The sequence below is a fragment of the Cebus imitator genome, unplaced genomic scaffold, assembly GCF_001604975.1.
Source record: "Cebus imitator isolate Cc_AM_T3 unplaced genomic scaffold, Cebus_imitator-1.0 Scaffold76, whole genome shotgun sequence".
In the NCBI taxonomy this organism is placed as follows: Eukaryota; Metazoa; Chordata; class Mammalia; order Primates; family Cebidae; genus Cebus; species Cebus imitator.
The window spans coordinates 6,250,660-6,265,838 of NW_016107391.1; the positions used below are offsets into that span (position 1 = coordinate 6,250,660).

The following is a 15,179-nucleotide window of genomic DNA, read 5'->3' on the forward strand; positions in this document are numbered from 1 at the left end:
TCAGTGGCAGGCTCACTTGAAGGCAGAGTCAACCATGACTGGGACTTGAGATCAGTAACAAATACTAGGGATGAGAATAAAAATACTACCATCTTTCCTGCTGTGGTGCCAGATGTTCAGTGGCAGGCTCATTTGAAGGCGGAGTCAACCCTGATGAGGACTTGAGATCAGTCACAACTACTTGGGAGGAGAACACAAAGACCACCAGCTTTATTGCTGTGGTGCGGGATGTTCTGTGGCAGATTCACTTGATGACAGAGTCCACCATAACAGGGACTTGAGATCAGTCACAAGTACCTGGGAGGTAAACACAAGGACCACCAGCTTTCCTGCTGTGGTGCCAGATGTTCAGTGGTAGACTCATTTGAAGTCAGAGTCAACCCTGACGGGGACTTGAGATCAATCACAAATAGTTGGGAGGAAAATAAAGACTGTCAGCTTTCTTGTTGTGGTGTTGAATGTTCATTCAGTGGCAGGCTCACTTGAAGGCAAAAGTGAACCAAGTCAGGGACTCGAGATCTTTCCAAAGTACTTGGGAGGAGAACACAAGGACCGCCAGCTTTCCTGCTGTGGTGCCAGATGTTCAGTGGCAGGCTCACTTGAAGGCAAGAGTCAACCCTGATGGGGACTTGAGATCAGTCACAACTACTTGGGAGGAGAACACAAAGACTGTCAGCTTTGTTGTTGTGATGCCAGATGTTCAGTGGCAGACTCACTCTAAGTTGGAATCAATCTTGATGGAAACTCAAGGTCAGTAACAACTAGTTTGGAGGAGAACACAAGGACTGCCGGCTGTCTTGCTGTTGTTTTGGATGCTCAATAGCAGTCTTGTCAGAAGACAGAAGCATCCTGAAGGGAGCTCGAGATCAATCAGAATTATTTTTGTTCAGTAGCAAGGTCATTAGAAGATGGAATCGACCCTGAAAGGAACTCACTTTTACCTTCAATATTTGGGGGTTGGGGGAAAAAAATCCAGGTCTTGGTGGGAGATAAGGAGGAAAACCTCTGGGTGGATAGGCATTCCTCACTGCAAATGGAGCTTGTGGCGGACCTGGGAAATTGCTTGGTGGACTATTATGTGGAGAAACTCCAAACAGGGTTCCTGGAGGAGGTAAGGGGAAAGGAATTCCTCTTCTCATATCGGTAACGTATGTGTAATGCTCTCTGCCATATCCTGTGTTTGGAACATCAGCTGCAGAAGGATCTTTGTGTAAAAATTTGAATTTAATCTCTGTGTCAGTTAATTTGTGTCTGTACTTAGCATTTTCTTTCCTTAAGCCATTGAGATTGATTTCAGCATCTGAGCTGCCAACCAATTGTCATGTGTTTTTTTTTGTGGAGTAAAATCTGCTCTTGCTAAGAAAGTATCCTTCTTTCTAACTCTTGTTCAAGATGTTTGGCTTGCTTTCCATACTTCTCCAGCTGGTCACTGGTCTAGTTGATCTTTTTGTCTTGTTTAGGAAGTTTTTCTTGTCTCTCTACCTGGTAATTTTCCTCTACAGTTAATGTTTTATAAAGTCTCATTGTAGTATATTGATGTAATTCAGTCATTACTTCAAGTTTCTGTTGAAGCTTCTGATTCTCACGTTCAAAATGTGTGTTTTCTGACTGCAAAGATGCTTGTGCAGACTGAAGATGTTTAATATGCCCCATAAGCTCCTTATTCGTTTTATAAATTTCAGACAACTGAATATCCATTTGGTTTCTTTCTTCTTCTAAAATTTTTAAAGAAGCATTTAACTTCGCAGCATGAATCAGTTTCTTCAAAGCTCCTTTTGGGGGCTCAGCTAAGTCAGCGCCATTTTCTGATTCACTGTTCATTTCTACTTTGAAGTTATGATCATCCATATTGTCTTCTCCAAGCATAGCAGCCCAATCTTTCTTCTTCAGCAAGTGTTTAGTCAGTCTTGCTGTGCTCATCTTTGTCATTTAGAACTTGTTCTGTGTTAACTTTGGAGTCTTCAAATATTATTTTCTGTTTATTCCGTTCACTCACTTGTTCTTTCCATACTTCAGCTTCTTGCAAAAGATGTTTCTGGCTTTCCTGAAGTTGAGAATTTTCATCCAAAGCATCTTTTATCGCCATCTTCAGTTGTTCTGCATTCATTTGAAACATCTTGAAGGGCATTTTGGCTTCAGCTATTTGTGATTTGAGGGATTTTGACAGATCTTCTAGAGACTGTCTCATTTCTGAAATATCCACCATCAACTGATGTTGTCTAGAATGTTAGTATTTCTCTTCTTTTAACTCTTTTTTTAGATACAGTATTTCATCCTCCATTTCAGAAATGGACCTGCTCAGCTTTTCACAGGCTGCCTCCAAACTTTGTGCTTCTGCTGCCCCCTTGTCAATGCTGACATCCTTTAAAGATGACTCTTTCACAGCCTTCATAGCTTCTTCGCACAAAACTAAATTTCTCAAGTAGTTTACACTTTTCCTTAATTCATTCACAAAGCTCTACAGCAAGCTTTTTCTCTCTTCCCACATATAGCCGACTCCAAACTGATCTAAAACTTCTCCTCAAAAAAAGGGGAATAGCACAAAACCCAATAACACCTGCCCATATCACTAATTCCCATGGAAAACCATTAGAACTGGATACCATACTTTCCAGCAGTGCTGCCACAATCCTGTGTAGCTTCTCCATGAGCAGCCCCAGGTAGGGCTGAGGAGTAGCTCCGTGCTCCTACATAGCGCCAAGGCTGTTCTGGTGGTTGCCGCAGTAACCCCAGTCTGTTGGGGTCACAGTAAGCACCTGAATAAGCAGCCTTCAGTCTGGAACCAGAGCAGACCAGTGCGGAGCCGGCTGCGGGGTTGGGGGGGGGGAGCTGTGGACAGGGGGCGGGGAGGCAGGGGTGGGGTGGTGGAGGGCACTGGAGAACAGGTAGCCTTCAGTCTGGAACGTGAATCCACAGGCTGCCACTGGAGCAGACCACTGTGGAGCCGGCTGCAGGGGGAGCTGGGGGATGCGGACACCCACAGGCCTCACAGGCCCACGCTGCCCACCCTGACCCCCTTGTTACACTTTACAACTTGAGGCGGCACAGGTCCGGGCCTGACCCCCATTTAACTGTTTTTTTATTGGTAATAGCATATCGTGTTAATTACTTTAGCTTTTTAATAATAAAATCATTTGTCAAGGGGAGACTGCAAATTTATATTTCTTCAAAATTGCCTTGGCCATTATTGACATTTTACTTTTCTATGTAAATTCTACTATCAACACGTGAAGTTTCATTAAAAAAATCATTTTGGCTATTTTTTGTTTTTAGAAACAGGGTCTCTCTGTCACTCAGGCTAGAGTGCAGTGGTGCATAGCTCACTACAGCCTCAAAACCCTGGACTCAAAAGCTCCTCCCACCTCAGCCTTCCAAGTAGCTAGGACTACAGGTGTGTGCCACCACACTGAGACATTTGGGTATTTTCAATTGCATTATATTTACAGGTGATTTGGGACAAATTTCCATAGCTATGGAAATGGACTTTTTGCATCATGAAAGTAACATTTTCCCCCTTTAAGATTATCTTTTGTGTCCTTCACAAACATTTGTAATTTTCTGGGTTAATGTTTTGTGCATACTTTGTTTTTATTACCATTTTAAGGGTAGCTTTTTAAAAATCACATTTATTTATTTATTTTGGACAGAGTCTTGCTTTGTCACCCAGGCTGGAGTGTGGTGGTGCAATCTTGGCTCACTGCAACCTCTGGCTCCCAGGTTTAACCTATTCTCATGTCTCAGCCTCCTGAGTAGCTGGGATTACAGGGATGCACCGACATGTCTGCCTAATTTGTGTATTTTCAGTAAAGACAGGGTTTTGCCATTTTGGCCAGGCGGCTCTTGAACTCCTGGCCTCGAGTAATCCGCCCACCTTGGCTCCCCAGAGTGCCGGGATTATAGGCATGAGCCACTGCTCTCAGCCTAATCACATTTTTTAATTGGTCACTGAATGCAGGAACACCATTTGAACTTATATTAAGCAATGTTTGCTTTTTTAAAAAAAAAATCTCTATGGTATGTTTAGTTAAAACATCAGAATGCATCCTACAAAATAAGCATATTGTTTGATAAAACTGAAACAAGAGTTACAACGTAAAATGTAAAATTCATTAATTTGAATTTCAGGTATTTGAAGCCACTATTCTAAGTTTGAAACTGTTCCATTACTTTATGTTCTTTTTATTAGTGAGAATATATAGATACACCGTTACTGCCTTTATATTTCTAAAACAATCATTTCCCTCCATCTTTAATAATTCACTCAGTTATAGAATTATACATTTCCTTAGTAGTCTGAAGATTTTACTCTCCTTGTTGATGAGAAGTCTGATTAGATACCATTGTCTTCCCTCTGTAGATAGTGTGTACTACTTCTGGCAGCATCTTAAGGTTTTCCCTTTTTCATGATGCTCTGCAGTTTTACTTTGGTAGCTGACTTAATTTTATTATTATCAACACTTATGGCTAACTTCCCAACTAGTGACATTTCTTTCTTCATTTCTAGTAAACTCTGCGTCATTAGCACTTTGAGTGTTACTTTTCTACCGTCTTTCTCTGCTTGGCCATTTGTCAACATTTATTAGCTAAAATCCTGTTAAGTCTATTAGTTTATCCTCCAAGTTTCACAAGTGTTCTCCTGTTTTTTATATCTTACTGTCTCTAACTTATTAATTTCTTATTAATGAATTAGCATATTTATGCATTCTCACTTTCATTAGTCTAATTTTTATCAATTGAAATTTCTTTTTAATTTTAATTATATTGACCATATTTGTCATTTCCAAGATATTTGTTTTAATAATTTTTTTCTCTTACATATGTAATTTTGGCTTCTTGGATTGTCCCTATTTCTTGTTCTTTTCAAATTTTTTTTCCCCTTTGGCTCTTTGACATACCCCAAGTAAATATTATTCAGATTCTTCTTTCATTTTCATTCATCTTCTTCTTGGTGGGGATTTTTAAGTTGCCTTTTTTAAGAATCCATGTGTTGTGGAAATTGAATTTTCACATTTTAAGGGGTTATTTTTTGGCCTATTTTTAAGTACTCACTTCTCTCTGCTGGATAAGACTCTTTATCTCATTAAATTATCTTGGCACCCTTTTTTAACAAATCTTTTTAAACAAGTTGTGGTAGGGAAACTGGGTATCTATGTTTATACGTGAATTTGGACCCCTACTTTACATTATATACAAAAATTAACTCAAAATGGATAAAAGGCCTAAACACAAGAGATTAAATTATAAAACTCCTATAAGAAAACATAGGCATAAATCTTAATAACCTTTCTTGACATTTGCTAAGAGAGTAGATTATAAGTGTTCTTATCACAAAAAAAGGTAATTGTGAGGACAGGAATACATTAAGTAGCTTGACTGTAATATTTGGTTTACTGTGTATATGTATATCAAAACATCACATCACATACATTAAATACATGCAATTTTAATAAAAAATAGAAATTTTAAAGAAAGATACAAAATGAAGATTTCTGATGGTAAACGTAGTGCCTGCTGTCTATAAAAATAGACATTTTTCCAGAGAAGACATACAAACAGCCAATGGGTATCTGAAAGGGTGCTCAATATCACTAATCATCAGGAAAATGCAGATCAAAATCACAATGAGATATCACTTGTTAGAATGGTTATTATCAAGAAAAAAGCCAAATGATAACAAGTAGTATTAGTCCATTTTCATGCTGCTGATAAAGACATACCTGAGACTGGGCAATTTACAAAAGAGGTTTAATGGACTCACAGTTCTACGTTGCTGGGGAGGCCTCACAATCATGGCAGAAGATGAAAGACACATCTCACATGGCAGCCGACAAGAGAAGAGAGAGCTTGTACAGGGAAACTCGCTTTTTTAAAACCATCAGATTTCATGAGACTTATTCACTATCATGAGTTTGAGTTTTAATGGAATGTCTATTATCTCTCAATATAATAAAGTAGAATCTAAAGTACCATGGAAATTATGTTATTTATTGAATCACAAGATGATCTCATACAGTGCTAGAAATGTTATAATTAAGCTTCTGTGTCTATAATCTTGATTTTTACATTTAGTTTTTAATACTATGCATTTTATAAAGTATATTAATACCAAGACAAAACAGAATCAAATAAAACAATGTAATAAAGTAAATGTTATAACTTAAGGAATCCAAGTTCAGTATTACACATTTACTTAACAAGCCAAAACATGCCTTCAAGAAAAGCTGAGAAATCTTACTTAGAAATTGTCTGTAGCTTTTAGCATCTCAACCAGCTTATCCACATACAGTGCTTGTGCCCTATTTACAGCAATTTCTTGCTTTTCAAATTTCTTATTTTTTTCAAACGTTTCTGCAGCAATTCATTAAGACAGTTTGCAAACAATAAAATATTTGACCTAAAATATTGCAGCAACACATCTTAAAATTTATATTTGCTTAGATAGAAAGCAGCTAATTATACTGATTTAAAAAACAACACCAACAACAACTTCAGAATCTTTGGTAGCCAATTACCATAGAGGCATCATGTCAGGGAGCCATACTCTTCCCAGATATTTGGAGACTTCAGTGTGAATTTCATCTAGGCTATAATCCTCATCAGGGACCAAAACTTCCTCCATTATAGAGAGATGTGTTAGCCTTCTCCCACACAGTCTTACAAACTTGATGAAGGCACTGCAGCTAACTTCACATTCACTGAGGCCCAAGGCTGTTAAGTTTGTACAGTGTTCACCAATACAAATAAGTTCCTTATCAAGAGGCTGAAGACCATTAGCACACACCACTAACTCAAACAGTCGAGGACAGTTGAGACCTATCCGTCCTAGAACCGCTTTGCTGACTGAACGACCAAAATAAAGGTGAGTAACAGGGATTTCTTCTTTGAAGAACATCTCAAATTCCTCTTCATATAGAAAGAAGTACATAACAACATTAACTCTAGGGGAATGCTTAATAAGTGCATCCCAACTGTGTTTTTTAATAGCATGAAATGCAATCTGTCCAGGGTTTTCACTCACAACATCAATTCGAAGATGTTCAAGGTTAACGTGAGTCTCGCTTGAGAGTGCAAGGAGAAGTTCATCAGTTAGGATGTAATAATTCAATGCCAGTTCTCTAAGGCCTTGACAATGATCAGCTACACAAAGAATTCCTGTGGGAAGTTGGGGAAAATTCTTAGGAACAAAGAACATACTGATCCTAATACAATATTTTGTACATTTAAATTTGACATTAGTTACTCATTCTTTGTGAAATAGATATCTAACAATTTCTGAGAACATGGCTGCCAAGAGATATAATGTATATAACGAAAAGCATATATATGTGTAAATATAAAATAGCTCAGGAGAAAGTTACTATATCTAACTATACCTACCTTGCAGATTAAGAAATCTTTTGAAAAAACTTACCTTAATAATTTAGACTTCATAAGCATATAATTTTCAATAAGAAATTGCATCTTTACAGTTACTGTAATAAAAAAAATTATATCACTCTAGCTTTAAAAAATATAACCTACCATCAGATGAAACATGAGGACAGCTACTCATTTTTAGGAGTCTTAGAGTGTCACTATTATTGGCCACAAGAATCTTCAATGAAGGATCATCCACTGGTGTGTCTTCAATTTTGATTGATGATAAAGATTTTGAGTTGATAAAAACTACTGTAAGTGCTGACACAAAATGAGACTTGTATGGCAATAAGAAAAAAATTATGAAAACATTATTTTAAAACATGCAGCTTTAAATAATTCATTGAAACCATATCAATACATGCTAATGATAACACAGTAAGAATCTGAACATATGGCTCCTTCCACAGAATCATTTTGCAGAAGATATTTTTATAACGAAGTACAGTTTTATACTTTCTATAATTGATAAATAGTGAAAAAAAAAGCTTCAAAGATTTCATAAAACATGTCTTCCAATTGTTTCAATGTTAAGGATTTGGTTTTCAATATTAAAAGGACATAATTATTGTATATTTATTTCCTAAGAACAGGGGTTGACAGATTATAGACCACTTGCTAAATCTAGCTCATGGTCTGTTTCGTCTTGGCTCACTAAGAACGGTTTTTGTATTTTTAAATGGTTGGAAAAAAATTTTAAAGAATAATATTTTATGACATGAAATTACATGAAACTTGAATTTCAGTGTTCATAAATACAGTCTGACGGGAACACGACCATGCCCTTTATTTGTATGTTGTCTGCATCTGCTTTCAGACTGCAATGGCAGAGCTGAGTAGTCACGGTGTAACTACATGGCCTCCAAAGCCTGAAATAGTTGCCATCTGAAACTTTTTGACCCCTGCTCTAGAACAAACAGAATCTTTATCTGACTTATTCACTCCAACATGTCTAGCACCTAAAATAGTATCTGGCACATAGCATGGCAGGTGGATGATCAAAATTTGTTGAATGAATAAATGAAGTTTTAATTCATTTTATAAGATTTCACAATATTCAGCAACATGCTTTTCCTTGCAAATTACCCAAAGTAAATCCAAGTCTGTATATGCTTTGAAGACTGAAGAGACTAAAGCTTACTTCTAGTTTGACCTTAAAATGAGTAGAATTTCAGAAACATTGATTCGGTATTTTTTGGCAAAGATAGAAAGTCTGGAAACCAAATCTATAAATGACCACTCTACCCTTTTCAGAATCAATCAATTTGGATTCTACCAAAGGTTCTATTACGCCTAACAGAATGACCAAATTGGTTATAAATGTTCATTAGTTTATAAGAAAACTTATTGATTTATACTAATTGTAAACTGGTTTACACAAATTTTCAAACGGTAGAAGGCTAGACCTCTTCAGTAAATTTTATGGTACCAAAATTATTAGGGGAATATAAATACAAGGTTTAGTTTTCCTTTAATCAACTGTCAACTGACTGCTTTAGTCCTGAAGGATGACTTTAAAAAAATTAGAGTACATATTTCATTATAATAACAATATATTAGTTTAGTATTATTTATGCTTAGCAAAATGTTATACTTTTATTTTTCCTTAGTTTACAGATGAAAAAACTGAGTCTCAGAAAGATCCATGAGCTTGCCAGAAGCCACCGAGCTTACTTTAAAAAGCAGAGGCAGAGCTTGAAATGAAGTTTGCTAATTAATTCCTGGTGTCTAGCTCTGATGACTGCATCAGCTAACCTAGAAGCTGGCCCTGGAAGCTGATATGCAACATTAGAAACAGCTTTTAGAATATAAGAAGAATTTCAGGGTAAGCTGATTCTGTAGTTCATAAACAAGGAAATAACTATCTAGAAGTATAAATTTCATCGGATTACTTACATTATTCTAATCCCTAAATGACCCATTTTTTTTTTCAGCACATCCCTTTAGAAGATAAACAGACCAGCAGAAATACTGGCTAGAAGAGAGCCATGACCCAGTTTATAAAAGAGATGCTGCTACTCCTCTAACCTCTTCCATAGGAAAGTTTCCATTAGCCACCTTAACCAACTACCATAATTTAATGTCCATCTTATATCGGGCACTATTCTGACTCTGGGTTTATAATGGTAAACAAAATAGAATCTCTGCCTTCAACGAGTTTGTGTTTGGTGTGAGGAGAAGGAAATAAACACATTAAATAAATAAGGTGGTTTCAAGTACTGATTAATAACATAAAGAAGATAAAAATAATGTTAACTGTAAGGTAACTGGAGGAGGGCCATTTTCACAATGGTTAAGGAAGGGCCTCTCTGAGGAGATGGCATTCAGGTTGAAGCCTGAATGAAGAGAATACAATTGTTAGTTTCCATGGCAGAGCCTGCTGGTTGCTTCCTGGCAACCATTCTTCCTTTCTTTGTTAATCTAGTCCCAATTTTTAGCTGGGCATGCTGCCATCCAGCTGAAAAATTCCCCAGACTCCCTGGAATCTGGTGTGGCCAGACTGAGAGGTAAATAGAAACATTGGGTAGTACTTATGGGTGGTCTCCTTGATAAAGAGAAGGCACACCTTTCTTCCCCCTTTTCTAACATCCCAGCACCCAGAGCAAGGAGGTGATGGTTGGAGCTAAGAAGGCCATCTTGAAGAAACACCTTGGAGAGAGTGGAGTGGCTGGAAGGAACCTAGGTTCCCACCACCTTCATATCTGCTATGATAGACTGCTCACCTATCAATTTCCTTAATGTGAGAGAAATACACTTTAATCATGTTTTGAAGCCACTTTTGTTTTGGAGTTTCTACTGCATGAATCTAAACATCATTCTAACAAATGTAGCTCATTTAGTTAAATATTATACTGCTCCACCTCCAACAAAGAGGCCACAGAATCACAGGAAAAGCATCCACTATTCCCTCTACATGCTCTGTGTTCAAAGGAACTACATAAATTGGCTTTTAACTAGAATAAGCACAATATCCAAATTTTATATTAATGACACTGTGGGAACAATGAATACAGTTACAAAAGATATCTAAAGAGTGAAAACATGCATAAACTATTTTTGCAAAAATAAGTTCTGGTCAATAGAAAATGGCTTTAAATAATACTTTGAATACAAATAAGAGATTGTCTGTCTTTAGGAAAAAAAAATGGCTTCTGCCTAGTTTGGCAGTATTGAGGGATTTTATTATAGCTCACAAAAAAAGCATAACATCCTTACCTCTGACACATTCATGAAACTTGGCTTGGCTGTTGAAATCAAGCCCAAGGTCTGGATGGAACAATTTACCAGTTGAGAGAGTATATCACAGGCAGCTTCTGCTGACTCAGTGCTGCTGTCAACCTAGACAGACAATTTTTAATCTCAATTTCCTGAAGATAATTTTATCAGAAAGTTACTGGCAATGTAATTATTTATTAGAATTCAATTGCAAAATTTTATTCATCCCTCTGAACTATTATATAAATATTTTTTCTTTGTACAAAATGTTTCAAGACTATAAAATGAAAAACAGAGATGATAACAAAATAGCCTTCCACGCACTTCATTTTTTCAAATCTTTGGCAATTACCTGAATTTTAATAACAGCATACAAATGATGGAAACTGCATTTTAAGTTTTTCAATTACAGCTTAAGTTCTACACTTCTATCGATGGAAATAACTGCAGAAAAACAGGAAACCACTTCGGATAAAATGCTTTGCAAAATTCACTGACTGCCTCAAAATAAGGCTCTAGATATACAAAAGCATTGTTAACAAAATATCAGTCACGGTTTCCATTTAATGCTTATTCTTCTTACCTTAAAGCTGACATACTGAAGATGAGCAGAATGCTTTTTAATGATCTGCTGAATGAGATCAGGATGAGTGGACTTAAAATATGAAGTAGCTGACTGGTTCAGTTCAAATTCAAACTTTCTCCAAAGGTCAGGAATATGAAAAACTTCATTCCATCTCCTACATACAGATGATGCACGGGCCCGATCTAGTAAAGGCAGACACTGAAAAATTCGTAATACTACGTGGTGAGGCAAATGCCCCCAATCTAGAAGAACCGTGTGCATAGGACTCTGGTTGAGAGAAGAGTAGAACCCAAGTTTTGGCTGTTTCGCTGCTGATGATGACTGGACAATTTTATTCTCAACAGATAAACTGTTCCTCTTCATTCTGTAAATATTAGAAAATGTTCAGTTTTAGAAATATTAGAAAATAGACAGTTTTTTCACATTTCCACCAAATACTGGCATTCTAACAGTACAGGATAACATTAAAAAATGAAAAAATATCTAGTTAATACAATTTTAGTTGGTATTTTCCACTTTCATTCATTGATAGATGCTACCTCGTGCTGGGGATATAGAGATAAAGAATTACAAACCTGTTCTCAAAGAGCTATAGTCAAATGGTGAAATACAGTGATAAATGCTATGACGAAAGTTGGGACAAGTTTCAGTGGCAGGAAAAGAGGATGCATGTGATTGAGTTTGTGTGTGGAAGAGGTAGCTTGCGAGGCTTCCAGAAGGAAATGTCCAAGGAAGCACTGTAAGTCCCAAGTCTTTTTTTCCTGGTCAATTATTGTATCTTATCTCTTTCAAAAGAGGAAGTATCACATTGAAATAGTCTTGGAGACAGTAAAACATAACTAAAAGCATGGGTCTAGATAAGTCCCTACTCTGCTACTTACTAACCATATGATCTTGTCAGAACAAATTACTCTAAGCCTCAGTTTCCTCGCCTGCAGCAAGAAAAGTATCTATACGGTCACTGTGAAGATTAAAGTCCAAGCAAATGGTTTAGTTGCAGTCTGTGTTCCTATATTAAATTGTCCAGTGAAGTTTTCTGAACTGTTTTCATTTCTTAAGTCAAAGCATAATACTAACAAAAATTCAAATGATCTGCAACAATTTTCAGATGACAGCCAGGACACAGGAGCTCAGAGAAGTTGGATATGGCAGGGACTAAGTCTCAGTTCAAGCAGCACGCCTGATCCTCTCCAGTAAAGCAGCCAGGGAATGAGTATTCTTACCCTCCAAACAGAAATGATGAATCTCCAGGTATTAGCCAGCATGGGACACAACTAAGTTCTAGCAAATTTGAAGTCCAGATATGTCCAGGTAAATATGGTCAACTTGTACATATATTTCATATAAGAATACAAAGTATTTCATGTATGCAGTTAGTTGAAAGGCAAAATAATGGTAAGAATGATTCTGAACTTTATTGACATTTGTTTAACTATATAACCCTCCTTTCACCCCTGAAATGTTAGGAATGTACACATGGAAGATTCAGTGTCATAACTAAAACATGCCTTGAAATCTAATGAAATATGTATATAATATGTAAATATCTCTGTCTTGTGATTCACTCTGTCTGACGTGACACATTTCTTAACCACAACATACAGCTGGATCCCAGAAGCAGGAATGACCTATAAAGTCACTGAACAAAATGAAATGTCATCGTTAGGGCTTGGAAAACTGAAATGAAAAGCAAAAATAGTTACAAAGCTGCATCTCAAGCATCAGACGAAAGAGCTACTACACACATTTTAGTCTGAGTAAACCAGGTACATGCATGACTTAGGTCCCATCCAGCAATACTATGTAGACTCTGTGAAACTGCTGGCTACCAAAAATTCAAAGCATATGCTATTTTAAAAGGATTCGTCTACTACTCTTTAATGCTAACTGCTTAAAGCTGTAAGGTGCAAGAACAGATGCTGGATTCTAAATTCTAATGTGGACCACAGTCATTGACATTTTCCTTGTAACAATTTCATTTGGAAATCTACAAAGTGGATAGTTAAATTTTCACTAAGGTTTTACAAAGAAGTTACCCTTAATAGAATCCTTTACTTGAAAACCAACGATGCTAACCTAAAACAAAGACGTCACTCGAATGCCAGGTTACAAAACTGCCTTGCAGTTCTAAACAGAGGGATTGTGCTATATATATCGTGCATGCCACATCTCACTGTATGTGGCATGGATTGTTAAAACTATTTAATAATATCATTAAATTGCCAATTCACTGACAGTAAAATCATAATAAGTAATTAAGGGTATTATATTAATACCAATAACTTGTTAAAAATAATATTTTAATTTTCTTTCAGGTTGTGTACATTAATCTTCAGAGCATAAAGATTATACTCACCCACAAATCAAAAGCTTCATATAAAATAATTTTATAGCTATGTACATTGTAAAATATATTTTAGACAAATTGATCTTTACTAGCTTGAAAACAATAATCTAAACATTCTAGCCTAAAGATACATGACCATTTAAAAAGTCAATCATTTCTTTTTCAAGCCTTTCTTACCTAAGGGAGGCTTCCAGATTATAGTTCACTCTGAACCAATGAAATGAAGCAACTGTTGCCGTGGGGGTACTCACCAACATCCATCTGATTTCACTTCCTGTATTGGTAAAATACCACAAAAAACACATTCATTAGAATATATAAATAAACATCCAATCATTTCTATGCTTAGGTTCTTTATATATCACTCTATATATTGAATAATTTTGTTAGGAAATTACTAACAAAATTCTAAAACTATTTTTTGTTGTTCATTAAAAAACTATCCTCACCAGGCACGGTGGCTCACGCCTGTAATCCCAGCACTTTGGGAGGTTGAGGCAGGTGCATCATTTAAGGTCAGGAGTTCAAGACCAGTCTGGCCAACGTGATGAAACCCCATCTCTACTAAAAATACAAAGATTAGCTGGGTGGTAGTGGTACACGCCTGTAATCCCAGCTACTCAGGAGGCTGAGGCAAGAAGGCAGAAGTTACAGTGAGCTGAGATTGAGTCACTGCACTCCAGTCTGGGCAACAGAGTGAGACCTTGTCTCAAAACAAAACAAAAACTAGTGTGGTTAGTAGAAATCTTATTACAATTCCCAGGAATTATCCTTGAGGCTCTACTAAGGCTATGGATCAAAGAGTGAATGGACTCTGGAATCCACATTTTAATTAATGTCTACAGAGAGATACTACAAAAAATTGAGGGAGTTCATGACTACAATTGTTTGTTTATAGGCTGTGTAAATCTTCCAGTTACAGTTTTTAGTGGTGCATAATACCATCACAGTTATAGTAAAGAGGCAGACACACAATTTTTATTATTTTATCATTCCTATATGAATATAAGTTGGACTAGTCTGCTGTTAAGAGAATATATGCTTCAGATTTAAAAATTTTTTTTTCTTTTTTTTTTTTTACAGGTAGAGACCAGAGATGCTTCTAAACATACAGTGCTTAATAAATTTTTTTTTCATATACAGTGATAGAGTTGGCATTAAGTCAGTGATACTCTCTCTGAGGTTTACCAAATTTCAGGCAAGTGACTTGTCAAAGTTAGCAGCAAAGTCTAAGAAAATTGAAGAAAATAGTAATATAGGTCTACAGCAGGATAAAACTCAGTCTTAGCATCATGAATAAATGTAGTAAGGTAAAAATAAATAAATACATTCTACTACTTTTGTAAACCAAACTCAACTACATAGAGGAGGTAAACAAGGCAATCTATTAATTTACTAAACACTTCCCTTAAAACTCTATTGTCAGGCCGGGCGCGGTGGCTCACGCCTGTAATCCCAGCACTTTGGGAGGTCGAGGCGGGTGGATCACGAGGTAAGAGATCGAGACCATCCTGGTCAACATGGTGAAACCCCGTCTCTACTAAAAACTACAAAAAATTAGCTGGGCATGGTGGCGCGTGCCTGTAATCCCAGCTACTCAGGAGTCTGAGGCAG

General features: G+C 36.6%; 1 protein-coding gene and 1 pseudogene across 1 annotated transcript in view; both read right to left on the minus strand.

The window, feature by feature from the left end:
• Positions 1-761: 761 nt before the first annotated feature.
• Positions 762-2,693, minus strand: LOC108306994 (annotated as a pseudogene).
• A 3,139-nt stretch (positions 2,694-5,832) lies between these two features.
• Positions 5,833-15,179, minus strand: part of LOC108307114 (putative F-box/LRR-repeat protein 21) — a 12,119-nt gene continuing 2,772 nt past the window's right edge. The window contains exons 2-7 of the mRNA XM_017532320.2: positions 13,743-13,839; positions 12,727-12,846; positions 11,216-11,582; positions 10,633-10,755; positions 7,522-7,693; positions 5,833-7,152 (exon numbers count right to left, since the gene is read on the minus strand). Of these exons, the coding sequence (XP_017387809.1) occupies positions 6,509-7,152; positions 7,522-7,693; positions 10,633-10,755; positions 11,216-11,581 (1,305 nt within the window). The 5' untranslated portion in view covers position 11,582; positions 12,727-12,846; positions 13,743-13,839 and the 3' untranslated portion in view covers positions 5,833-6,508. The remainder of the gene's footprint in view (positions 7,153-7,521; positions 7,694-10,632; positions 10,756-11,215; positions 11,583-12,726; positions 12,847-13,742; positions 13,840-15,179) is intronic.